Raw genomic sequence first — 24,360 nt, forward strand, 5'->3', positions numbered from 1 at the left:
TTGGATAGAGTTTTGATTGCTTCCCATCACCTATCTCTTAAGCTTATTGGATCAGATTCCAGAAATGTTTGCAGACACAAGGGAGACGGAGACAGTATTTGCCCCAGTGATTCAGGCTGGGATGGAGGCTCTGAAGGTAAGGCGAGAGTCCTGGGCAGCCGCCTGTGTGACACTTTCTTCTGAGCATCTTACCTCTGGGATACAACCCCTGTTTCTTTAGTGACTGGTGACTGTCCAGTGAGTCAGCTTGTCTGACATAGTTGGCACTGAATAAATGACAAGGGACGGGATGAATGAATAATGGATGAATAAAGGAAAGAATGGACCAGTAGATCTCTCTCCTCTTCTAGGCTGCTGAGTGTGCAGGGAAGCTCTTTCTATTCCACACCTCCCTGCCCATTGCAGAGGCCCCAGGGAAACTGAAGAACAGAGACGACAGGAAGTTGATCAACACAGACAAGGAGAAGGTGTGGGACTGGGAGCTGGGGGGAGGACTTCACATCACAGAGGAACGTGCTGTCTCTTTACAGTGCAATACTCTAAACTTTCTCAAGGGGCTACTGGGACTAGATCCTCTGTCCTTTCATATCTGTGGCTGCCAGCCTTCTCCACCGCTCCCACACCTCTCTACCCCATCTCATCCCAAAGCCCTTGGTAGACTTTTTAAAGAGAATGTTCTACTACTATTGCAAACTGTAATGCAGCTCTGAAGTCTTACGTGTCCTCGAATAATAGCCCATATTATATACATAGTTCTCAAACAGGGTGGAACTCAGGTCTCAATACCTTCTTCTGTTCCTGCCTAGACTCTGTTCCAGCCTCAGTCAGGTGCCTATCAGACCCTGGCCAAAGAGTGTGTGGCCCAAGGCTGCTGCGTAGACCTCTTCCTCTTCCCTAACCAGTATGTGGATGTGGCCACCCTCTCTGTTGTACCCCAGCTCACTGGTGGCTCTGTCTATAAATACGCTTGCTTTCAGGTACGGCACGGGACTCTGGGTGGCACGTGGAGGCAGGACTGGAATGCCTACCTACAAGTGGAGTGGCTCCTTAGCTACTGACTCATTGATAGGAATATCATTGAGAAGACCACACAATGTGAAGAAGAGTGTAGCGAAGAGGAGCACGGGGCTTGAAATGAGCCCCGGGTTGATATTCTGGCTCTACCACTTGGCCGCTATATGACCTAGGATAAATTACTTATTTTCTGCTTTGTTTCTTCATCTATAAAATGGGATTTTAAAGTAGTTTTTAAGTAGGGTTTGTCATCAGGATTAAGTGAGCACATGTAAAGCACTTAATGTAGTACTGGGCATGTAATAAGTGCTTAAAAGCTTAAATAATAACATCGTTATTATTACCTTTACCTTATTGTCATTACGATTCTGCAGGCTTGTAGAGTGGAGAGGGTACAGGGATTGTTGGTGGGTTGTATGTAGTAGGTGATGTGACTCTGGGCCTGGGGATGCAGGTGGAGAACGACCAGGAACGGTTCCTGAGTGACTTGCGTCGGGACGTCCAGAAGGTTGTTGGCTTTGATGCTGTGATGCGGGTCCGGACAAGCACTGGTCAGTTCTGGTTGGAGATGAGCAGTTGAGCGGGGGCCCTCAGTCTGTGCACCTGTCATATCATTAACCGTGTCCCCATCCATGTGGCCTCAGGTATCCGTGCTGTAGATTTCTTTGGGGCTTTCTACATGAGCAACACCACAGATGTGGAGCTGGCTGGGCTGGATGGGGATAAGACGGTGACTGTGGAGTTCAAGCATGACGATCGGCTCAACGAAGAGAATGGAGCCCTCCTGCAGGTGCTGGACAGGAGGCAGGGGTCGGGGAAGAAGTGTCAGCGGTCACGTCACTGGATTTAAGTAGGCTGTAGGGAAGGGGGTGAGGGGTGCGCAGAGAGGACTAGAAGAGGCTGGAGAAGGGATGGCTCCCATCTTTCTTCTAGCTTCATAAAATAGCAAACAGGAGGTGTCGTGAGGGTCTTGGTGAGGGAGGGGTGTGAGTTGCCCCTCTCACTCTCCCCGTAGTGTGCCCTGCTCTACACCAGCTGTGCAGGGCAGCGACGGCTCCGCATCCACAACCTGGCTCTCAACTGCTGCACTCAGCTGGCTGATCTGTACCGAAACTGTGAGACTGACACGCTCATCAACTACATGGCCAAGTTTGGTGAGGGCAGAGGCCGGGCAGAGTGGGATCGGGGCTGAGGATGGACAGCAGTCCAGCATTCCTGGGTGGCTGTGATGGTGGGAAGGCACCCGTGATGGAGTGGCTGACCAGTGACTATGCTGTCTCCTTTCCCATCCAGCATACAGGGGGGTCCTAAGCAGCCCTGTGAAGACTGTTCGCGACACTCTCATCACTCAGTGTGCCCAGATCTTGGCCTGTTACAGAAAGAACTGTGCCAGCCCCTCCTCTGCGGGACAGGTGGGGCAAGCTTGTTGGTGGAGAAGGTATTGGGATACACCTTTGCATTGGGAGGGATTTCTCATGATCATGATCACTGACTTTGTTTTGATAACTCCCTTAGTTGATCCTTCCTGAGTGCATGAAGCTCCTCCCTGTTTATCTGAACTGCGTATTGAAGAGTGAGGTCCTGCAGCCTGGAGCTGAAGTCACTACTGATGACCGTGCCTACGTCCGGCAGCTGGTCACCTCCATGGACGTGGCTGAGACCAATGTCTTCTTCTATCCTCGGCTCCTACCATTGGTGCGACTGAATGCTGGAGTGTGAGACACTGTACCGAGAAAGGGGCATCATAGGAGGAGGAAGGGAAGGATTAATATTGTCTGTATCTGACGCTAATACATTTTTACCTATATTATCTGATGTAATATTTTCATACTGAGAGTTACTCAGGTGCTTAGTTTTCAGAAATTTTGTGTGTATGGGGGTGCAGGATGGGCAGGTGCAGGTGGGCAAACGAGTCTTAACGTCATTGGTAACCCTTTGCCCTCTTCCTTTTGTCCAGACAAAGTCTCCCATTGAGAATACCACTGAACCACCAGCAGTCCGAGCATCTGAAGAGCGTCTAAGCAATGGGGATATATATCTGCTGGAGAACGGGCTCAACCTCTTCCTCTGGGTGGGAGCGAGTGTCCAGCAGGGTGTTGTCCAGAGCGTCTTTGGCGTCTCCTCCTTCAGTCAGATCACCAGTGGCCTGGTGAGGGCAGGGCGTCAAGGAGAGTGTGGGTGTGGAAGAAGCTTCCTGATAAGAGTAGAAGCCAGTAAAGTTAGTGTGCTCATTCTCTTAAGTAGCAGGGGACACTGAGAGGGAGGGTGCTGTCATTCTTCACAGGCTTCCATATTTCAGATAATGCATAAATCTGTGCTGCCCCATCTTGTCTACTGGATTCAGCATACCTTACCATAAGGATATTGAATTTTGTGTTTCAGAGTGTTCTGCCAGTTCTGGATAATCTGCTGTCTAAGAAGGTGCGAGGCCTCATTGATAGTTTGAGGGCACAGAGATCGCGGTACATGAAGGTAACAGAGATCCGAACCTGCATTTCTTACCTTGTCAAGTCCTCACTCTGAAGGCGGGGTGGGAGAGTGAGCGCCTAGATAATGGGATTTCGGGGCATATGGTTAATTCTCTTCAGCCCTGCATCATGACCCTGTATTCTGACTATAGCTTATTGTGGTGAAACAAGAGGACAAGCTGGAGATGCTGTTCAAACACTTCCTGGTGGAAGACAAGAGCCTGAGCGGGGGAGCGTCCTATGTGGACTTTCTCTGTCACATGCACAAGGAGATTCGACAGCTGCTGAGCTAGAGCACGTGGGTAACCAGCACAAGGTCCAGGCCAGCTTCCAGAAAGTGCCCAGGACAGCAGAGAAACTGGGACAGTTCCATATCTTATATGTCATGTAAGCTGACCTCAGTCTCTTTGTGGGGAGGGGGAGGTATAAGGAGACACCTTCTTTCTGGGCTCAAGTATCCTACCACTCTGTCATGTCCTGCTGTTGGAAGGTGCCCCTATCCCCTCACTTTATCCTCCTTTTCCTGCTAATCCTGTCGTAATGAATGTAGTTTCTCAGTTCACTGTATATGATTTGGTGTTGGGGGATTTGAAGCCACCCAGACCCTGGCAATATTATGTGTCCCTTTGGACCAGCCTCCAAGAAGCGAAGGGCAGGTGGGATGGCACGGAGATCCCAGGGGGTTACTACGGCGGGGAGGGGCTGCTAATTCAGCTCATTGTCATCAATGACTTCCTATATTAGGGAAAACACATACAGGTGCACGAGAGCTGGGCTGTAGGCCATAGATGGTAGATGGTAGGTGGTCAGTCTTCTTGGGCCTGGAAGTCAACAGCCAACTCAAAGTGACTGAGGGTGGTTGATTAGCTTTCTTGCTCTGCTTCCACTGCTCTTTCTCCTGCAATGACCGATGATCCCTTGGTGGACAGAGACACATTATCAGAAATGAATGAGCCTGGGAACAGTTGCAAAGTATATTGAGACCTAGGAGAGGTATTAGCCTCCATTCCAGCCAGAGCAGCCCCAACACTGGATGGTTCTGTAGGGAGCCTGGTCATCAACTTGCAATACCTCACAGAGCCAGCCTATGTACCACTCTGAGCTTCCGCTGGAAACACTGCTCTCCAAGCTGCTGGGGAGAGAGGCAGAAGTGGCTAGTCTCTCCTGCTAGGACACCACTCAGGCTTTGGTATTGACAGAGTGGCTGACAGTTATCTTCCAACCCGACCTGGCTGGGGCAGGACAAGGGCTAGGCTTGATGGTGGCCAGGCTTGCCTGCTCCCAGCCTGGGATGCCCCTGCTCTGGACCTCTCATTTCTCTTCATTGGTTTATTTTTCAATGCATCTTTAATTTGTAAAGAAATAAAAATAAATTAAGATGTATCCAGAAGCGTCATTTTTATCTGCCACGTATCACTTTCCCTCCAGTCCTTCCTGCCAGGACTAGCGGCTCTCGGGAAGTGGCCGGCTGAGCTGGCCGCTAAGCCGCGCATGCGCCACATGCCCCTGTGGCGTAGGACCTCGTCCCATCGCTACTCGGAGCCAGGGGGGGACCGGTGCTGCGGGCGTCGGCCGCCAGAGTAGACATGGGGGCCGGCCGCACGGGGTGTGTGCTTGCTGTCCTGGGAGTGCTTGGGGTCTGTGCGACCAGAGGCCCAGGACTCGAGGCGGAGGGGAAGACCGGCGGGGAGGCGGAGTGGGCGGAGCCGTGGGATGGCGCGGTTTTCCGGCCTCCATCGGCGCTGGGCGCAGTGGGGGTGGCTCGCAGTCCGGGGGCCCCGCGGCCCGGGAGGGAGGAGGCGGTGGACTTGCCGGTGCTGCTGTGGTGGAGCCCGGGGCTGTTTCCTCACTTCCCGGGCGACTCGGAGCGCATCGAGTGCTCGCGCGGGGCGTGCGTGGCGTCCCGGGACCGACGGGTGCGGAGAGACTCACGGACGCGCGCGCTGCTCTTCTACGGCACCGACTTCCGCGCGTCCGAGGCGCCGCTTCCGCGCCTGGCGCACCAGAGCTGGGCGCTTCTGCACGAGGAGTCGCCCCTCAACAACTTCTTGCTGAGCCACGGTCCGGGCATCCGCCTCTTCAATCTTACCGCCACCTTCAGTCGCTACTCGGACTACCCGCTGCCGCTGCAGTGGCTGCCGGGGATCGCTTACCTGCGCCGCGCGGCACCTCCGCTCGAGGAGCGCGCAGAGTGGCGCCGCCGCGGCTATGCGCCGCTGCTCTATCTGCAGTCCCACTGCGACGTGCCTGCGGACCGAGACCGCTACGTGCGCGAGCTCATGCGCTACATTCCGGTGGGTGAGGGACGGGCGGAGCGGGAGGGGAGGGTGGCGCGTGGGGCTGAGACCGGGACCCCTGGTGTCCTGGCCGACGTGCCGTGCCCTCTTGACGGCCGTGCTCTACCCCTCTCAGGTGGACTCCTATGGGAAGTGCCTGCAGAATCGGGAGCTGCCCGCGCCGCGGTTACGGGACACAGCCACAGCCACCACCGAGGATCCAGAGCTCTTGGCCTTCTTGTCCCGCTATAAATTCCATTTGGCTCTCGAAAATGCCATCTGCGACGACTACATGACAGAAAAATTGTGGCGCCCCATGCACCTCGGTGCTGTGCCCGTGTACCGCGGCTCTCCCTCTGTGCGGGACTGGATGCCGAACAACCACTCCATCATCCTTATTGACGACTTTGAGTCACCGCAGAAGCTGGCAGAGTTTATTGACTTCCTGGACAAAAATGATGAAGAATATATGAAATACTTGGCATACAAGCAGCCTGGGGGCGTCACGAACCAGTTCCTTCTGGATAGTTTGAAGCAGCGCGAATGGGGAGTGAATGACCCCTTACTACCTAACTACCTTAACGGCTTCGAGTGTTTTGTCTGTGACCACGAACTGGCGCGGCTGGACGCCGAGAAGGCCCACGCAGCCTCTCCTGGGAACATCCCGGTCCCTGAGCCTCATATTGCCCAGCCCTCACACATGGACTGCCCAGTGCCCACACCTGGCTTTGGCAGTGTGGAAGAGATTCCTGAGAATGACAGGTAAGGATAGCTGGGGTCCCCTGGGGCTGTCAAATCAAATGATTTACAGACTTGCTTCCTGCAGGCAATAAACTAGCCCTGGGTGCTGAGGGGATGTTGTATAAGGAAATTATGACATGAGGTCACTATGCCTTTAAGGTATCAAGAGTCTAAGAGAAGACAAATTGCGAAAGAGCAGTAGAAAATGTGAGAGGTAATTGAGGGCAACAACATACAAATATCAGCTTTTATAAACAGTGTTTGTAGTAGTGATTCAAAAAAAGCTTCAACTAGAGCAGAGGGCCTGTTTAGGGAAGTGATGAGGGACAAAGTTGGGCCAGGTTATACATATTCTGAATACCAGGTCCTGGAGCTGGACTGTCCTGAAAATCAATTCAGCTGTTTATTGAGCATCTTCAACATGGTGGGGCTGTGGATGAGAAATACATTAGTGTTTCCAGGGAGGTTTGCCTGCAGTAATCAGGGTTTATACTTGTTAACTTGGTGTAGCTATTAACAGCATCTCCTTTGACTCTTAAAATTACCCTGATTTAGATGATAAATTATGTTTGTCCTAGACAGAATAGAAGGGATGCTTTCAAAAGATGATTAATGATTGTGGCCAATGTGGATTGGAAGGGAAGTGAGGAGAGGACTGAAGGAGGCAGCAGAAGGCAGTGACATTGGGAAACGAGGTCGGCATAGGAGATGGGGTAGAAAAACGAAGCCGCTTGCGTCAAACCACACCTGTTAGGGGAGGGGCCATAAAAGACTGAGAGAGACTGCTAGAATGACCTGCAGAGATCACCTTGGACAGTGGATGGCAGCAGAGGGCTGGCGCAGCTTGGTCCTGGGAGTGGAGTGGATTTGTATCCAGTAATTTACATCAGGTAATTTGTATCTAGTTTGTGCAGAACATATTATGATTTATCAGAAGTGTAACATTAAAAAAAGAAACATTCAGGTTATGGCTCATCTAGACACTGGATATGGTTGCACTTCTTGATTACTGAAACAGGTGTAATATAAAAAGTAACCATCTAAATACACGCCTTTGCTTTTCTTAGGAAGATTACTGTTTCCATAGTTTGGCCCCTGCTCTGCCTACCTCTTAATTCCCTCCACATGTGGAGACCAAGAGCAGGCAAGTCAGGAAATTTAACTCACTGGGATATGTGTGTGTGTGTGGTGGGGGGTGCTTGGATAATGAGTTTGTGTTTTGGGCTCACTGCCTGTCCCTTGGATTAGTACTGGATTTACTTCACATTTCCTTCCCTCAGAGCAGATTGTTGGTCCTAACCAGAAACCACTGTATCTGCTGAAGATTTCTTTGGCCACTGGGAGAAAGGTAGGTTCATAGCTGTACTGAGGCTCCATAATCCAACTCTCATTTTGATGTTTCAGCTGGAAGGAGATGTGGCTGCAAGATTACTGGCAAGGTCTGGACCAGGGGGAAGCTCTCACTGCCATGATCCACAACAATGAGACACTTCAGGGGAAATTTTGGGATTACCTAACGGAGATCTTCATGAAAAGGAACCAAAATCTCTAACTGCCAAGTATTTAACTTGACAGAGCTAAGGAGATGGAAGTCCTTATTCAACCATGGGACATGAAGGATATCCAATGCACAAGTCCTTAATGAACACTGTCTTACCATGAATCCAAGGAGTAAGTTATATCCACTGATATTTTATTCTAATCATGTATAGCCAGGGTCTCAGCCTACGGTAATAGAGCCTCTTCTCAAGGAGAGATGGAGGCATCCAGTTTTTGATTCAGTGGGAACCAGAAGCCTGAAACACTCCCATTTGATTCAAGGTGCTGATCAACAGAATTTTTAAAGAACTCCTTATTTTTCTAGCTCTTTCAGCCTCTCAATCGTGATTTGGGATATGTTAGTACTTGGCTGATGGGCCAGGTTTACAGTATGAAAACCTCTCCTGTATTCTTTAAACCACTCATTATTCAATACCTTTTCCTAATTTCTATTCCTATTTCTTGCTTTATAAACTATTTATGTTGGTGGTGAAGCAAAACTCCTGGTGGGTTATGTTCTGGCTCTCTGGAGTTGTATTTTTCTCTATCACTCACTTTGCCTTTCATGTCAGCCTTTTTGAGTGGCTTTTGCCTGGTTTTCCAGTTTCTGTTGGAGATGGAGTAGCCTTGCCACCATTCCCACACTCATTCCCACCTGCATTAAACTGGCTAGAGATTGGACCCCTTTTCTTACTGCTGATTTGCTTCATATCTAGGGCATATCTGAAATTCCTTCTCACCTCATGAATATAAAAATTCAGAGGCTAATATCATGTCAAGTTAAGGAATCATCCTGCTCTATTTTAGAGATGGAGACTCAGGGTGCCAATGACAGCAGAAAAGGTTATCATTTCAAAAGGTTAACATAGGTCAATGTGAATCAAAGCGCAAATTTTTATAGGTCTTTGGTCTTTTTCTGTCTGCCTAATGAACTCTTTATTATCTTTATATGCTACAAAAGTCCATTTCCCCCCAAAACTCATGAAAATTATGGTAGAAGAAACAGCCCAGCAATATAGCTCTAGTAATTATCTCGTATTGTCTCATATTCTGTGGCACTTTTAAGTGGGATAAACATTCCAACTTAATCCATTCTATTATTGTTAGAGTGCATAACTTTTTAGTACTTACTGAGGCCATATTTTTATGAAGTCCATCCAAGGCCCTAAACCCAAGGGGATGAGAGGTGAAGCAAGACATTTAAGCCATCATGAGTGGCTGGCTAAATAAAAAGCTGTTAGATTTGGGGAGATAGCCAAACACTTCTATTACTGTGGTTTAAACATACAGCTTAATGGAGATGGAGATCATCTGCTTTTTCTGGGGCAGTGGGACAAGAAAGAACACCTTGGATCTTAGAACTACACTGGTTGTAATGTATTAATGAATTATCACTAGAGAAATCACATAGTTTATCAATATATCTGGTTTAGTGTGTATGCGTGTGTTTATGAAGTGAAGTCGCTCAGTTGTGTCCGACTCTTTGCGACCCCATGGACTGTAGCCTACCAGGCTCCTCCCTCCATGGGATTTTCCAGGCAAGAGTACTGGAGTGGGGTGCCATTCCCTTCTCTAGGGGATCTTCCCGACCCAGGGATCGAACCCAGGTCTCCCGCATTCGAGGAGGATGCTTTAACCTCTAACCCACCATATGTGATGCTAAAGCTGAAACTCCAGTACTTTGGCCACCTCATGCAGAGTTGACTCATTGGAAAAGACTCTGATGCTGGGAGGGATTGGGGGCAGGAGGAGAAGGGGATGACAGAGGATGAGATGGCTGGATGGCATCACTGACTTGATGGATGTGAGTCTAGTGAACCCCGGGAGTTGTTGGTGATGGACAGGGAGGCCTGGTGTGCTGCAATTCATGGGGTCGCAAAGAGTCGGACACGACTGGGCAACTGAACTGAACTGATATGTGGTTGTAAAGATTGAAGAGGAAGATGATGCTTATGACTTCAGTATAGACTATGTATAATAGAACCTTGGGTTTCTATCAGGGTTTTTAATATTTTGAACAGCCTGCTAAACTGTTCTATGTGTGATATACCAGTTTGTTTTTAAATTTAAAAAATCTAGCTATTTATTTACATCAAAGCTAACATCGTGTTTATTTTAAAACATAATGGCACTTGCTTTGAATGGGGTAAAGATCAGAGACTTCACAATTTTTGGCTGACATGAAACTATATAATATCCCACAAAATGGAAAGGCTGCCACAGACCTCACAACAAACACTTATATATGTGGGGCGCTCATATATATATTGGACTTCCCTGTGGCTCAGCTGGTAAAGGATCCACCTGCAATGCGGGAGACCTGGGTTTGATCCCTGGGTTGGGAAAATCCCCTGGAAAAGGGAAAGGCTGCCCACTCCAGTACTCTGGCCTGGGGAATTCCATGCACTATGTGTAGTTCACGGGGTCGCAGTTGGATTTGCACTTTCATGTATACATATATGATGCTTCCACTAGGGCCCCACACTTACTGTGGCCTTTGAAGATGTAGCCAACCAAAGGTATAATTTAGGCTGGATTTCACTGTCAGGGTGATTCTTTTCGCTTTTTGACTGTGCCACACAGCTTGTGGGACCTCAGTTCCCTGACCTGGGACTGAATGTGGGCCCGTGGCAGTGAAAGAGCAGAGTCCCAACCACTGGACCACTTTTTCATTTTATTCAATAAAAAAATGCCCTTCAAGGACTTCCTTAGCAGTCCAGTGTTTAAGACTCTGCCTTCCAATGCAGCGGGTTAAGTTTGATCCTTAGTTCTCTGGTCCCGAACTAAGATCCCACATGCTCCAAGGAACAGCCAAGAAAAAGAAGGGCCCTTCATAACAATATGGACTTTGGCAGAAAAGAACAAGACAGACCTTTGAAAATACTTACATTAAAATTTGATATAGTACAGACTCTTACGAAAGCCAAATTCAGGACTCTGATTTGTAAGCATGCAAGCTATTTAAATGCAGACACCAGTTTATATTGTATACAAAATACAGTATTACCCAAGTGTAAACTAAAGTTAGGACTCAAATTTCATTATGTGCAATAAAATGGGTAGGCAATGGTTATGCAAGATGTAGAATCATTCTTACTTCTGTTTAATTACACCAGTTCAACTGGCATTACCTTAGCACTTTTATGTACAAAGCAGGCCAGTTGTTTAGGAATGATTGTGGATGGAGACTCATACCTGGTTTGTGGTCCGTGCTTCCGAGACTTTCTTCTTTATTCCTCTTACCACAAAAGTATTCACAGAAGAGCAGGGTAAGCCAGGTGCTACCTTTCCACAAGGGAAAGCAGAACCAGTAGCCGCCACATGGCTCTCCAACTAAAGGCTTCCCTTTCTCTGTAGAGAAAGCAAGTAATGTGAATTTTCTGTGGTTTGGGGCCCAGCCTGCTCTGTATGCCTCAGCAGGCTTGAGGTTATTAGTGGTAGAAGTATCCAGTAGGAATCAACTTTATTTGTGTTGCTGGAGTGGGGGTGGAGCATGGGGCTGATGCCTTTATAATTCCCAAGAGTTGCTATTTTCTATTATCTCAGGTTTAATTTTGTATTAATAAATGGCTTCTTTTTAAACAGTGTCTCCTGCTTGATTTTATTTCTGGGGTGAACATGGTAAAGTTGGAGACTTGCAAAAATATTTCAAACATTTGTTCATTTAACAAGTATGTATTGGCACTACTCTAGGCCCTGGGATATAGCACTGAGCAAGACTGACAAGGTCCCTGCTCTCACTATGTGTACATTTTAACTGTGTGTTGGGGTTAAAGCTGTAAACAAACAATAAATGAATAAAATAATCCAGACTATCATAGGTACAATGAAGAAAATAAAACATGTTGATGGTGGTTTGGATGGAAGTCAGGGAACTCCTCTTTGACATGAAGTGAGACTCAACAGAACAAAAAGAACCAGTAATGCAGAGATAAATGGGACGATTCTAAATATCTGTGACAAGTGATTAGCACACACTCAATTTACATAACCAAATAAACACTGCTCCTCAAAGTAATCATTTTATAAACTGTAAGGCTGTCCAAGTTATCCTTCTATTACCAGAAACATTTCTTGGAGATCGTATGTAAATGCCTTGAGCATCAGTGGTACATCTTTGGACTGAGTTTTGTAAACAGCTAAGTCACTTCAGAGGGGCAGGGGGAAGAAAAGATCACTTAGAACCAAGTCTAGTTAAAGCTAGGCATTACAAACCAAGGGCCAAGTGTATAAACAGAGATGATACTGCAAAGTATCTTTGCAGGATTGGCGAGATTAAATAAAACGATGAATGTGAGAAAGTGCTTAAACCTCACCCTATCCAATGAGATCACTACAAATGAGAAAACTGTCACGTCCAGCTCGACAGCACAGATTTCCCCAAAGCGCCACTGTGGCGAAAGAATGAGAAACACTCAAAGTTACAGTGGGGATCAGGGGACAAACAGCCCCACAAGGTGAAGGCGCCCGAACTGATCTTAAGTCTGCTTTATTATACTTTTTGAGACTTGCTTGTACGTGTTTACGTGAGCATAGCAGGCCAGGTGGCCTTCAATGATAATCCGGTGCAGCTAACATTTAATATTTTTGTATCCCTGTTTTTCTGCCTCAAGGACAGAGACCCAGGTAATCTCTGTGTGCCTCCCAGGCACCAAGGACAGGAACAGTCTGCTGATGGCTTCCCATCCCCAGGTGGCCATCCTGCTTTCAAGATGTTTGCTGTTCCTGCCTGGATTCCTTCACGAGTCACATACTGAGTCATGTCCTCTCAGCAAGATTGTGTAACTCTTTGGTCAGGCCTTTTTGTAGGCCTGTCTCCTACATCTCCCCCTTTTTGTTTCTGTAGATAACTGAATATAGTCAAGAAGGCTAACTGTTGCTGCTGCTTCTTTCTTGTTCTTCTCCAGTCTATACAGAGACAAAGCGGAATGATTAATAAAACATTGCAACTAATTATGTCATAACCACACGATTTGGTTTGTTTGAGAGGATTTAAGGAAGACAGTTCATCAGCTAGAGCATTAAGCAAAGAAGAGCCAGTAATCACATCAAGTTTTTTATTAAACATGTCTAGAATGTCACGTTGTAATTCTTGTATATCTAATGTAATATTTCCTTGATTTAGTAAATGTCGTTTAACCTTATCCCAGTTGAAAGCTGCTTGATTATATTTATGTGCAGTCACACAGAATGATGTGTGATTCCAGTCACACTTTGTCTTATTTTTGTAGACTTACCAATTGATCTAATAAAATAACAGAATGTTGTAAGTCAGCCACTTGTGAAGCCAATTTTTCATCTATTTTTTGTTGAGTGGGCCAAAGAATGCCTGCATCCTTAGGCCATTCTTGCTCAAAATGAACACTTTGAACAGACTGATGCAGTGCTATTCTGGCCACTACTGTGGTGGCGGTTATTGCTATAATTCCCAGAATAGCTGCTATTAACATACCAATAAATCTTTTTGTTCTTTTAAAAGTTGCTTTTATAATTTCTTCTATGGCATAAAGAGTAGGGCTTTCTTGCCAGCCTCTTTGTAAATCCACTGGTATCCAAATACCTGAGTTTTTAAAACATAAATACTTTGCCAAGATTCACTGAAAGGAATGGTATTGTTTAAACAAGTATAAAAAGAACAATTTATACAATTTATAAGACCAGTAGAGATGTTCTATATCGCTGGCCCTAACACAAATACAAAAGGTAATCTTACACAGGCCTGAATAGTAGGAGTAGAATTTTTAGTAAAATTAAAAGTTGCCTTAGGATCGTTTAAGTTGTATTCAGTATAACGGCCATTGCAAGCCTTAAGGGTTTTTAAAGCCATAGGTGTCTTCCAAATCTCATTATGTACTGGGTGATGGATAAGTTGAGGAATGGGGGGAGCAAATCCCTCTCCTTGCCATATCAAAGATGCATTTCCATACGTACCAAGTGTGTCATTATGATATATCCATGGACTAGAGATATTTGTTCCTTTAATCTTAGGGGTTCGTCTAGGGCCCCAATCTATAGTCTGTCCCTCAGGAGTATTTAGTAACAGATGACCTTCAGACCGTCTACCATTTGTCCACTGGATCCAGTCCTCCATCCACACCATGTCCTATTCTTAAAGCATAGCCTGGAAGATTAGGAGGACTGTAATGTATGGTGGAATTTTCTCTTTCTTTAAAAGTAAGTGCTGTTAATAAGAAAAAAGTGTTCTTATTCTCGCCAGGCTTTTCTACAATAGAAAGCCATCCCTGGAATCCTATCTTTAAACAGAATTCTCCAAATCCTATACAAATGGATGTGCTGTCTGTTCTTACTGTATAATTTTTTAGAGATCGTCCTTCTTCTTCCTTTTGTAAAGGAAGGCTTTGATCATAAGGACCAGGAAAGCCAGGCTGATTCATTGACAAATATAGGAATACTGAATCTTCCTATGTAATGGGTCTTAATAAATGAGGATCGGGAATATATGCCCAATAATGACTGGAATCAGCTTGAACACTTACCGACACTGTGATAAGGGTTACCACAGCGAGTAGTAGATTGGCAGATGTTTTTGGACGGCCATGATGATGAACTAGGCTCTCAGCGTCCTGTGATAACTTCTTTATCTGACCCCAAGTGGGTATTGTAGCAGTTCACGTTCGCTTGGTCTTGGCAGGCCCAAGTTCTAATGTAAGGTACGGCATGGCAGGCATCAGAGGTCGGGAGGGTGGGTCTATATCAAATCATGTTTTTTTTCTTTCCAGTACCAGATTCTCCTCCTCAGGATCCATCGGTGTTCATTTTCCTCTATTAAGACAAGAGCATCCCCTCTTCCTTATTTAAGCATGACACCCTGCTTCCGTTCCCTGTCCTCTTCCCACAATATTTTTTGCCAAACCTCTTATAAGGGAGAAACTTTAAGGGAAGTATCTTTAGTCTGTTGTGAAAAGTTCCAGTGAACCTCAGCTGCTGGTTTCTCATATGGTCCTCTTATGTCCAAAAAACTTTGAGTAAAAAGAGCTAGAGCTATTTTATCCTTAGGGGAAATAGGTCCCAAGCCATACTGTTCTCCCCCTTTTTTTTTGTAGTTTTAAAGTTCAGTGGGTACGTTTGATGATGGCTTGTCCTTGAGGATTATAAGAAATGTCTGTACAGACCAGTCAGCTAAAAATTTTTGAAAGATATGACTTTTATAAGAAGGCCCGTTGTCAGTTTTTATAGTTTTTGGTGGGCCCATATAGGCAAAAGCTTGTCGTAAGTGAGGGATACATTGAGCAGTTGACTCTCTGTTATTAACTGAAGCAAAAATCATTCCAGAATATGTGTCAATGGAAACATGTATTAAACCTTAATTACCAAACAGGGCATATGAGTAACATCAGTTTGCCATAAGTCATTAGGATATAATCCACAGGGATTTATGCCTTCCTGATTCATGGGCACTACTATAGAAGTTTGACAGGTAGGGCATTGAAAAACAATATTTTTAGCTTGTTGTCAGGTAACTGAAATCAGTGTTGTAATCCTCTGACATTAATGTAAGTTAAATCATGAAACTGAGTGGGAGTAAGGAATGTAGTTAATTTAACACCAATCTGGTCATTACCTTCTGATAAAGGTTCTGGTAATTGAGAATGAGAGCAGATATGAGTAATATGAAATGGAAATTGTCAATTCCTAACTATATCTTGTAATTTCGAAAATAATTGATGAATGGGAAAGTCCAAGACAGGAATATGAATAGTTTCTATCTGGAAAGTTACCTTAACAGCATATTGAGAATCTGAGATACTATTAATGGGTATTATTAATGTCTGATAGGACAGTAATTATGGCATCTAGTTAAGCTTGTTGTATTGATGAATATGATGATTGCCAAATTTTGGTGGTTGGACCATAATATCCAGCTTTACATTCTATATTTGCATCTGTAAAAAAGATAGGAGCACACTTGATAGGTTTTGTTTTAGTTATTCTAGGCAATGTAAAAAACATGTTTTTTAAGAAAATTAATTAATTTAGAAGATGGATAATGATAATCAATTGTACCAATAAAATCAGATAATGCTATCTGCCATTCCACGCTTTGTGGAAAAAGTCATTCTATCTGATCTTTAGCTAAAGGAACTACTATATATTTGGGATCATATCCTGAAACTTGTTGAATAAGAGTCCTCAATTTAAAAATCAATTTACTAATAAGGTCTACATAGGTAGTCATTTCGTTTGTTTATGGGGTTAAAATACCCATTCTAATTATAAATTCTGATAAATTCATTTTGCCATATTATTCCTGTAGGGGAATGAGGTTTAGGCATAATTAAAGCAGTTAAAGGCTGTTGAATATCAATTCAAGATAACTTTTTCTTGTATGTTTTGATTCATTTCTTGTAATTCTCGATTGGCTTAAGCTGTAAGTGTTCACGGACTGTTGAGATCTATATCTCCTTCTAGAGTATTAAATAAAATTTATTAAATAAATTTGTCAAAGCATAATTAGGGATACCCAGTGTAGGTCATAACCAATTAATATCTCCTAATAATTTTTGCAAGTCGTTCAGAGTATCAAGGTAATCAGTTCTAATTTGTATCTTTTGAGAGGATACTGTATGACAATTAAGAATGTATCCCAAATAATTATTTTCTGTATTTTATCCGGGGCAATTATTAAGCCAAATTCTTTCAATATATTTTGAGTGTCTAAAAATATATGGTGCAATAACTGATTATCTGGATGAGTCAATAAAATATCATCCATATAATGTATAACAAAAGCTTGGGGATATTTTTGTCTAATGATAGATAAGGGCTGATTAATAAGAATTTGACATAAGGTAGGACTGTTCAGAAGCAGAAGATATTAAGAAGAGGTGGCAAGAATACACAGAAGAACTGTACAAAAAAGATCTTCAAGACCAAGATAATCACAATGGTATGATCACTGACCTAGAGCCAGACATCCTGGAATGTGAAGTCAAGTCGGCCTTAGAAAGCATCACTACGAACAAAGCTAGTGGAGGTGATGGAATTCCAGTTGAGCTGTTTCAAATCCTGAAAGATGATGCTGTGAAAGTGCTGCACTCAATATGCCAGCGAATTTGGAAAACTCAGCAGTGGCCACAGGACTGGAAAAGGTCAGTTTTCATTCCAATCCCAAAGAAAGGCAATGCCAAAGAATGTTCAAACTACCGCACAATTGCACTCATCTCACACGCTAGCAAAGTAATGCTCAAAATTCTCCAAGCCAGGCTTCAGCAATACATGAACAGTGAACTTTCAGATGTTCAAGCTGGTTTTAGAAAAGGCAGAGGAACCAGAGATCAAGTTGCCAACATCCTCTGGATCATCAAAAAAGCAAGAGAGTTCCAGAAAAACATCTATTTCTGCTCGATTGACTATTCCAAAGCCTTTGACTGTGTGGATCACAATAAACTGTAGAAAATTCTGAAAGAGATGGGAATATCAGACCACCTGACCTGCCTCTTGAGAAACATATATGCAGGTCAGGAAGCAACAGTTAGAACTGGACATGGAACAACAGACTGGTTCCAAATAGGAAAAGGAGCACATCAAGGCTGTATATTGTCACCCTGCTTATTTAACTTCTGTGCAGAGTACATCATGAGAAACGCTGGACTGGAAGAAGCACAAGCTGGAATCAAGATTGCCGGGAGAAATATCAATAACCTCAGATATGCAGATGACACCACCCTTATGGCAGAAAGTGAAGAGGAACTAAAAGGCCTCCTGATGAAAGTGAAAGAGGAGAGTGAAAAAGTTGGCTTAAAGCTCAACATTCAGAAAACGAAGATTATGGCATCTAGTTCCATCCCTTCATGGGAAATAGATGGGGGAACAGTGGAAACAGTGTCAGACTTTATTTTTTGGGCTCCAAAATCACTGCAGATGGTGACTGCAGCCATGAAATTAAAAGACGCTTACTCCTTGGAAGGAAAGTTATGATCAACCTAGATAGCATATTGAAAAGCAGAGACAACACTTTGCCAACAAAGGTCCGTCTAGTTAAGGCTGTGGTTTTTCCAGTAGTCATGTATGGATGTGAGAATTGGACTATGAAGAAAGCTGAGCACCAAAGAATTGATGCTTTTGAACTGTGGTGCTGGAGAAGACTCTTGAGAGTCCCTTGGACTGCAAGGAGGTCCAACCAGTCCATTCTGAAGGAGATCAGCCCTGGGATTTCTTTGGAAGGAATAATGCTAAAGCTGAAACTCCAGTACTTTGGCCACTTCATGCAGAGTTGACTCATTGGAAAAGACTCTGATGCTGGGAGGGATTGGAGGCAGGAGAAGGGGACAACAGAGGATGAGATGGCTGGATGGCATCACTGACTCGATGGACGTGAGTTGGTGATGGACAGGGAGGCCTGGCGTGCTGCAATTCACAGGGTCGCAAAGGGACTGAACTGAACTGAACTGAGGACTGTTCATCATTCCTTGAGGTAAAACAGTCCATTGATATCTCTGACTAGTATTAACACTAGACAGTAAAAGCAAAATTAGGAGCATCAGAAGAATCTAAAGAAACAGTAAAAAAACCAATATTTTAAGTCTATTATTGTACGATGTCATTTTTTAGGAATCATAGATGGTAAGAGAATACCTGGCTATAAGGTTCCCATGGGTTCCATTACAGCATTAATTTTTCTTAGGTCTGTTAATATTCTCCATTTACCTGATTTCTTTTTTATAACAAAAACTGGGAAGTTCCAGGGGCTAGTACATTCAATTATATGTCCTTGGTCTTTATGTTCTACTATTAGCTCCTATAATGCTTCCAATTTTTCTCTAGTTAAGGGCCACTGCTCCATCTAAATGGGTTTTTCTGAAAGGCAAGTCAGTTTTAACACAGTCTTTTTTGAAGCAGTGGCCACTAGGATAAATTTGGATTTTGGAAATGGTTATATCCCATACTGGACATAATTTGTTTAGCTTCTGGGGATAGAGTGGGTATGGTTACATATGCTCCCCATTGCATTAATAAATCTCGTCCCCCAAAATTGATTGGAATATCTGCAACCAGAGGTTGCAAAGTGGCAGTTTGTTGTTCTGGGCCTTTACAGAGCATAGTTTGAGAGCTTTGAGAAATATTATTCATAGTCCCTATTCCTGTTATAACAGTAGGAACTGATTTTAATGGCCAGGAATGAGGTCAATGTTTTATAGCTATTTTGAAACATCAGCTCCTGTATCCATGACCCCAGAAAATCTCTTTTCCATTATTTCTATATCTAGTTTTCGTCTCTCATCAGTAACACAGGTCTGCCAATATACTTGTTTTCCCGTACTTCCAAATCCTCCTTCTCTTTTCCTAGGGGAATTATTAATCTTTATGTAAGGCAAGAGAAGGGAGTTATGTAATTCGGTCTCCCTTATTTATTTGATATGGAATATTAGCACTCATCATAACATGAATTTCCCCTTCAAAATCTTCAATGATTCCAATTTGTACTTGAATGCCCTTTCTGGTTAGACTACTTCTACCAATCATAAGCCCAACAGTATTTTTTTGGAAGAGGACCCCATATTCCTGTAGGGATTTTACATATTCCCATAGATGATATCAATAACTGATTATCTAGGGCAGGACTATCTACTGCTGCACTGCCCGAGGTTGCTGGGAGTAAATCATAGATTGATTGTTTTCTAATATTTGGGTAGGATATGTGAATGGGACTGCATTCCATAAGCTCGGATTGTTTTGGGAGCCCCCAGCTCGGCCCCGAAAGGCATTTCCCAACAGAGGATTCCTGTCTTTATGAAATTTGGAATGGCATGGATTAGCCCAATGATTTCCTTTTTGACATTTAGAACATAATCCAGGGGCTTTAGCTTCCCCTTTTCGATCATTATTATTTTTTATTTTACAATCTTTTTTCATTTGTCCCAGTTTTCCGCATCCATGACATTTAATTTTATTGTCCTTTTTTCCTTTTGAAAGGGCCTATGCCAATAACTGCATCTTATAGGGTTCTGATCCAATATCATGACACGCCTTTATATAATCTTCCAAGTTGCTTCCCTGAGCTTTTTTTTCTTTCTTCCTTTTTTTTTTTTTGTTTTTTCCCCCGAGCTTCCCGCCCCCCCCCCCCACCCCCAAGCTTTTAAAGGTTGGAGAGACTTTTGGCATTCAGAGTTAGCAGTGTCATAAGCCAACAGCTGTAAAAGCATGTTCCTTAGATTAGGCTGAGATACCGTGCTCATTAAATGTTTTCAAAGTCTGGCTATCAAGTCAAGATAAGGGTCTCCATTAGACTGTCTAACTTGTGTAAATGATGGAGTAGTATGTCCAGGAGGATTAAGCTTTTCCCAAGCTCTTAAACATACAAATCGTACTTGGGAGAGGACCTGCTCATCAAATTGTAACTGAGCCTGTATTCCAAAATATCCTGCTGACCCCATCAGCTGTTGCAAGGAAATGTTAATAGGTGGATTTGAAGCAGCATTTTTAATGAGCTTGTTGATTTGTTCCATCTTGCCACCAGGTTTTAAACTGTAAAAATTCAGAGGATGAAAAACAAGTTCTTGCAACCATACCTCAGTCAAAAGGGATCAGCCTTTCAGCTTGAGAAAGTCCTTGAATTAAACCCATAGTATATGAAGAGTTAGTACCATATTGTGTACATGCTTGTTTTATCTCTTTGACTGTCTTAAAAGGAAGAGGATGATAATCATTAGTAGTAGCACCTCGTGGATCCTGTGGACCAGGGGAAACCTGAGTGACTACCACAGGGAGGGCTAGGGCATCTTCACCCCCTTGTAGTTGTGCCTGTCTAATTACCCTTTGAAAGGGAGAAATATGGTTGGGCACTGTCAGAGGAGGTTTCAAAATGCCATCATCCCACGGAGTCTCCGGATCTAAAGGGGGTGGCTCCATTAAGGGTGCTGAAGGATGAGCCACATTAACCATGGGAAGAATCATTACTCCCATACGATTTTCTTTCGCTCTTTTCGTTTGGGGTGCAGAGGTGCTTTTTCCCCTTCAGAATCACTATTCTCATATAAACGAGATTCATTCTCTGACTGTTCATGTGTTGTCTCTACAGAATTTTCAGAATCGGAGGCTTCTGAATGTAAAGGTCCTAGCGCAGTGCTAATAAGATTCCCCAGTGACCAGACAAAGGACTACATTCCCCACTATGATAAGCTCTGCGTAGGCAACGCATAACTTCTTGCTATTCTTTATACCTTAAAGTCCCTCTATCTGGATCAAGTCAATAGCAATGTTTTCCAATAGCAGAAAGAAAGTCTTTTAAAGCAGAATGAGAAACTTGCACTCCCGAGCTTTTCAACAAAGTCTTTTAAGACTTGCATATACTTGGTATGCTTAGGGCTTCCCTTGCGGCTCAGACGGTAAAGTGTCTGCCTACAATGCGGGAGATCAGGGTTTGATCCCTAGGTCGGGAAGATCCTCTGGAAAAGGAAATGGCAACCCATGCCCCATTGTTACCCTGATTGAATTATCCACGGGGTGTACTCACCAGGTACTTTCCACTTCCACCTCTTCAGTCAGAATTCCCCGAGTTCCTTGCCTCCTAAGGAGAAGCTTTCTAAAGCTGATTTCCCTTTAAGGTCCCTGTTGGGGTGCCACTTGTCGAGTTCAGCTCGACAGTACAGGTTCCCCAAAGCGCCACAGTGGCGAAAGAATGATAAATACTCAAGGAAGTTACAGCGGGGATCAGGGCACCAACATCCCCACGAGGTGAAGGTGCCCAAACTGATCTTAAGTCTGCTTTATTATACTTTTTGAGACTTGCTTGTACGTGTTTACATGAGCATAGCAGGCCAGGTGGCCTTCAATGATAATCCTGTGCAGTTAACATTTAATATTTTTGTATCCCTGTTTTTCTGCCTCAAGGACAGAGACCCAGGTAATCTTTATGCGCCTCTCAGGCACCAAGGACAGGAACAGTCTGTTGATGGCTTTCCATCCCCAGCCGTCCATCCTGCTTTCAAGATGTTCGCTGTTCCTTCTTGGATTCCTTCAGGAGTCACATACTGAATCATTTCCTCTCAGCAAGATTGTTTAATTCTTTTGTCAGCCCTTTTAGTAGGCCTGTCTCGTACAAAAACGATTCCTTAAGCAGCAGCAGCTGTTCAAATAAATGAACCTATTTTTCTTCGCGGCTTCGAAGTGGCTGTAAAAGTAATCAAAACCAACAGTTCTTTAAGGTTTATTAAAATTAAATCATCCCCTAGTTAGCATCTTTAAGTCTCACATTTTGATCCGCTCCCATCCTCTCTGTCCTTGCCTATGTCAATCACTCTCTAATGCAGACTTTACCACCCGAAACTTGAGCTCTTACCTGGGTGTTCCTGGCCCAGTACTGCCCAAGACTTCAGGGCCCAGAGCTCACAAAAGTCAGCGTGGACCCACAAAACAGCCCCAGAGATTCTCCTCCTAACCTGCACATGTCTACACCAGCCAGGGTCCGAAACCGGAATCAAGGCGACACCGCCAAGAAAAGAAAGAAGAGCATCCTGGGGCGGGAGGTGGGTGGGTTGCAGCCGAGCCTCTTCGGGCTCGTAGGGGTCACGCAGGGTCACGCACGGCGCCGCAGAGCCTGCCGGGAGTTCCGTGCGCAATGGCGACGCCAAGCCTCCGGGGTCGGCTAGCACGGCTTGGGAATCCGCGGAAGCCTATACTGAAGCCCAATAAGCCCCTCATCCTAGCTGACCATGTCGGGGAACGGCGCCGGGAGAAGGGCGGTGAGTCGTCTGAGCCTTGGAGGCCCCAGAGCGGAAGCTGGAATAGTGCCGAAGGCTACTGGGTGGGAGGGTCGGAAAGTAAGGGTTTCTTTGTGACTGAGGATCCTCCCGTTCTGCCCCTCCAGAGGCGACCTGTATCACGGAGATGTCGATAATGATGGCTTGCTGGAAGCAGAATGAATTCCGCGACGAAGCGTGCAAAAAAGAGATCCGCGACTTCTTCGATTGTGCTTCGAGGGCTGAGGTGACAGGAGGCTTCTGGGGTGCCCTTTTGGGAGGAAAATAGGGGGCATTCAGTAGCGGTTCTTCCTGTTCTTGCTTGGTGATAGGAAAGTCTCTCTCATTCTGAAAGGGAGAGGAGATTTTTAGAAGCTACTTGAGTCACGCCAGAGTGGGAAAGGTTACTGTTTTGAAATCGCTGTGATGCTGAGTGATTTGTTTCATTGCTTTCAGCTTCACCGGGTGCAAAATGAGGTTAATAATTAATACTCGTTTTACAGAATTTTTTTTAATCAAGCGAAGACATGCATGGGAAAGCCACTTGTTAAAATTTAAATTGCTTTTCAAATAGACATTATTGTTTAAACTAAAGACAGTAAAGGACAGGTTGTTTGGTTTCCAGACTAAATTGCCGGCTGGCAATTGTATACTAAATTGTATAATTCAGATTTTACAATCATTCATGGATCCCAAGTCCTATGAATGAAAGGGAACTGGGAAGATGACACAGATCTCCAGGCTGGTTAACACCTTAGTGTAATTTGGCTTGTGTGAGAACTGTTAGTTTAGGTCAGGGCCAACTTCAGAGCTGTCATTTTAATTTTTGTTCTGTGTTTTCAGGCAGCCCGAAAAATGAGATCAATCCAGGAGGATCTGGGACAGTTGGGGAGTTTACCCCCCAGGAAATTGAATAAGCTGTTACAGAGGTTTCCTAACAAGCCTCATGTCAGCTGAAAATGGAGAAGCATTTTCAATGACTGGACTTAGCTTCTGAGAACTAAACAGAGGCATTTTAGAGATATTTGCACTGCCATGCTCTCTTTGAAGAGTAGAAGGAGGCAAAACACTCTTTTTTTGTCCCCCCCCCCTTTGGAAACATTATGTGGGTGGAAATTTTGCTTTATTTTGAAATAAAATCTTTTGAAGAGAACTTGGCCTTTTGTCATGGATTAGGTACTCCCACCATAGTTGAATCTTGTGTCCTCCCCTACATTCTGAAAGGTCTTTGCTCCATGATTTGCACCAGGAGGAGGACAAAAACCTTTTGTGTTGTCCTGCAATAGAGGTCCTTTATACCATTTAGTGCCCTTGCCTTTGGATGCATTAGGTTGTTATCCGTATGTGCAATTTTTTGCCATCATCTGTAAGTATATTTAGAGAGGACCTATTTTTGTGCATAGCCCCTGTAAGGTGCTGCTGGAATAATCAGAGGTCCACAAATTAATAACCCACAGTTACTGCAGATGAATTTTATTTGGCCCACACAGTTAAAATTTAAATTAGCTGACCACAATAGAAAAACTGTCATAAAAAGTCCACTTTTTAGCTTCCCTTAAAAAATCAAAAGATCTGACAACCCTAGTTTCTTATCCCCACATGGAAATAAAGATTAATCAAATA

At 44.4% G+C, this 24,360-nt stretch overlaps 3 protein-coding genes and 1 long non-coding RNA gene across 8 annotated transcripts in view; 3 read left to right on the forward strand and 1 right to left on the reverse strand.

Annotated features, from left to right (window-relative positions):
* The window catches only part of SEC24C (SEC24 homolog C, COPII coat complex component), a 21,811-nt gene extending 16,946 nt beyond the window's left edge, over positions 1 to 4,865 (forward strand). For all 4 annotated transcript variants that reach the window (XM_069572425.1, XM_069572428.1, XM_069572429.1 and 1 more), the window contains 11 exons: positions 43 to 136; positions 351 to 467; positions 807 to 977; positions 1,469 to 1,565; positions 1,659 to 1,804; positions 2,030 to 2,168; positions 2,308 to 2,426; positions 2,530 to 2,709; positions 2,972 to 3,163; positions 3,397 to 3,486; positions 3,635 to 4,865. In XM_069572425.1, the coding sequence (XP_069428526.1) occupies positions 43 to 136; positions 351 to 467; positions 807 to 977; positions 1,469 to 1,565; positions 1,659 to 1,804; positions 2,030 to 2,168; positions 2,308 to 2,426; positions 2,530 to 2,709; positions 2,972 to 3,163; positions 3,397 to 3,486; positions 3,635 to 3,775 (1,486 nt within the window). In that variant the 3' untranslated portion in view covers positions 3,776 to 4,865. The remainder of the gene's footprint in view (positions 1 to 42; positions 137 to 350; positions 468 to 806; positions 978 to 1,468; positions 1,566 to 1,658; positions 1,805 to 2,029; positions 2,169 to 2,307; positions 2,427 to 2,529; positions 2,710 to 2,971; positions 3,164 to 3,396; positions 3,487 to 3,634) is intronic.
* On the reverse strand, positions 4,811 to 23,165 carry LOC138430306 (uncharacterized). Of its 2 annotated transcripts, none has more exons than XR_011253098.1 (4): positions 22,338 to 23,165; positions 21,513 to 22,169; positions 14,536 to 14,821; positions 4,811 to 6,203 (listed from the first exon to the last, which is right to left on the reverse strand). It is a non-coding gene; the product is annotated as an uncharacterized lncRNA (long non-coding RNA). The 2 variants fall into 2 exon arrangements; XR_011253097.1 differs by lacking the exon at positions 4,811 to 6,203 and adding an exon at positions 11,238 to 12,946.
* Positions 4,878 to 9,475, forward strand: FUT11 (fucosyltransferase 11). Its single transcript, XM_069572430.1, has 3 exons — positions 4,878 to 5,776; positions 5,895 to 6,520; positions 7,904 to 9,475. The coding sequence occupies exons 1-3, from the start codon at positions 5,069 to 5,071 to the stop codon at positions 8,049 to 8,051; spliced, it is 1,482 nt and encodes a 493-aa protein (XP_069428531.1). The 5' UTR covers positions 4,878 to 5,068; the 3' UTR covers positions 8,052 to 9,475.
* Positions 22,575 to 23,890, forward strand: CHCHD1 (coiled-coil-helix-coiled-coil-helix domain containing 1). Its single transcript, XM_069572431.1, has 3 exons — positions 22,575 to 22,740; positions 22,866 to 22,984; positions 23,581 to 23,890. The coding sequence occupies exons 1-3, from the start codon at positions 22,617 to 22,619 to the stop codon at positions 23,692 to 23,694; spliced, it is 357 nt and encodes a 118-aa protein (XP_069428532.1). The 5' UTR covers positions 22,575 to 22,616; the 3' UTR covers positions 23,695 to 23,890.
* The last annotated feature ends 470 nt before the right edge of the window (positions 23,891 to 24,360 follow it).

Source organism: Ovis canadensis, chromosome 25 (assembly GCF_042477335.2).
Source record: "Ovis canadensis isolate MfBH-ARS-UI-01 breed Bighorn chromosome 25, ARS-UI_OviCan_v2, whole genome shotgun sequence".
Classification (NCBI taxonomy): Eukaryota; Metazoa; Chordata; class Mammalia; order Artiodactyla; family Bovidae; genus Ovis; species Ovis canadensis.

What these genes read in the sequence shown, in the direction of transcription:
- CHCHD1 (XM_069572431.1), top strand. Translation starts at nt 22,617, where the DNA reads ATGGCGACGCCAAGCCTCCGGGGTCGGCTAGCACGGCTTGGGAATCCG. An exon ending in ACGGCGCCGGGAGAAGGGCG is followed by an intron (nt 22,741 to 22,865) that starts GTGAGTCGTCTG and finishes CTGCCCCTCCAG; the next exon opens with AGGCGACCTGTATCACGGAG. An exon ending in ATTGTGCTTCGAGGGCTGAG is followed by an intron (nt 22,985 to 23,580) that starts GTGACAGGAGGC and finishes CTGTGTTTTCAG; the next exon opens with GCAGCCCGAAAAATGAGATC.
- FUT11 (XM_069572430.1), top strand. Translation starts at nt 5,069, where the DNA reads ATGGGGGCCGGCCGCACGGGGTGTGTGCTTGCTGTCCTGGGAGTGCTT. An exon ending in AGCTCATGCGCTACATTCCG is followed by an intron (nt 5,777 to 5,894) that starts GTGGGTGAGGGA and finishes TACCCCTCTCAG; the next exon opens with GTGGACTCCTATGGGAAGTG. An exon ending in GAGATTCCTGAGAATGACAG is followed by an intron (nt 6,521 to 7,903) that starts GTAAGGATAGCT and finishes TTGATGTTTCAG; the next exon opens with CTGGAAGGAGATGTGGCTGC.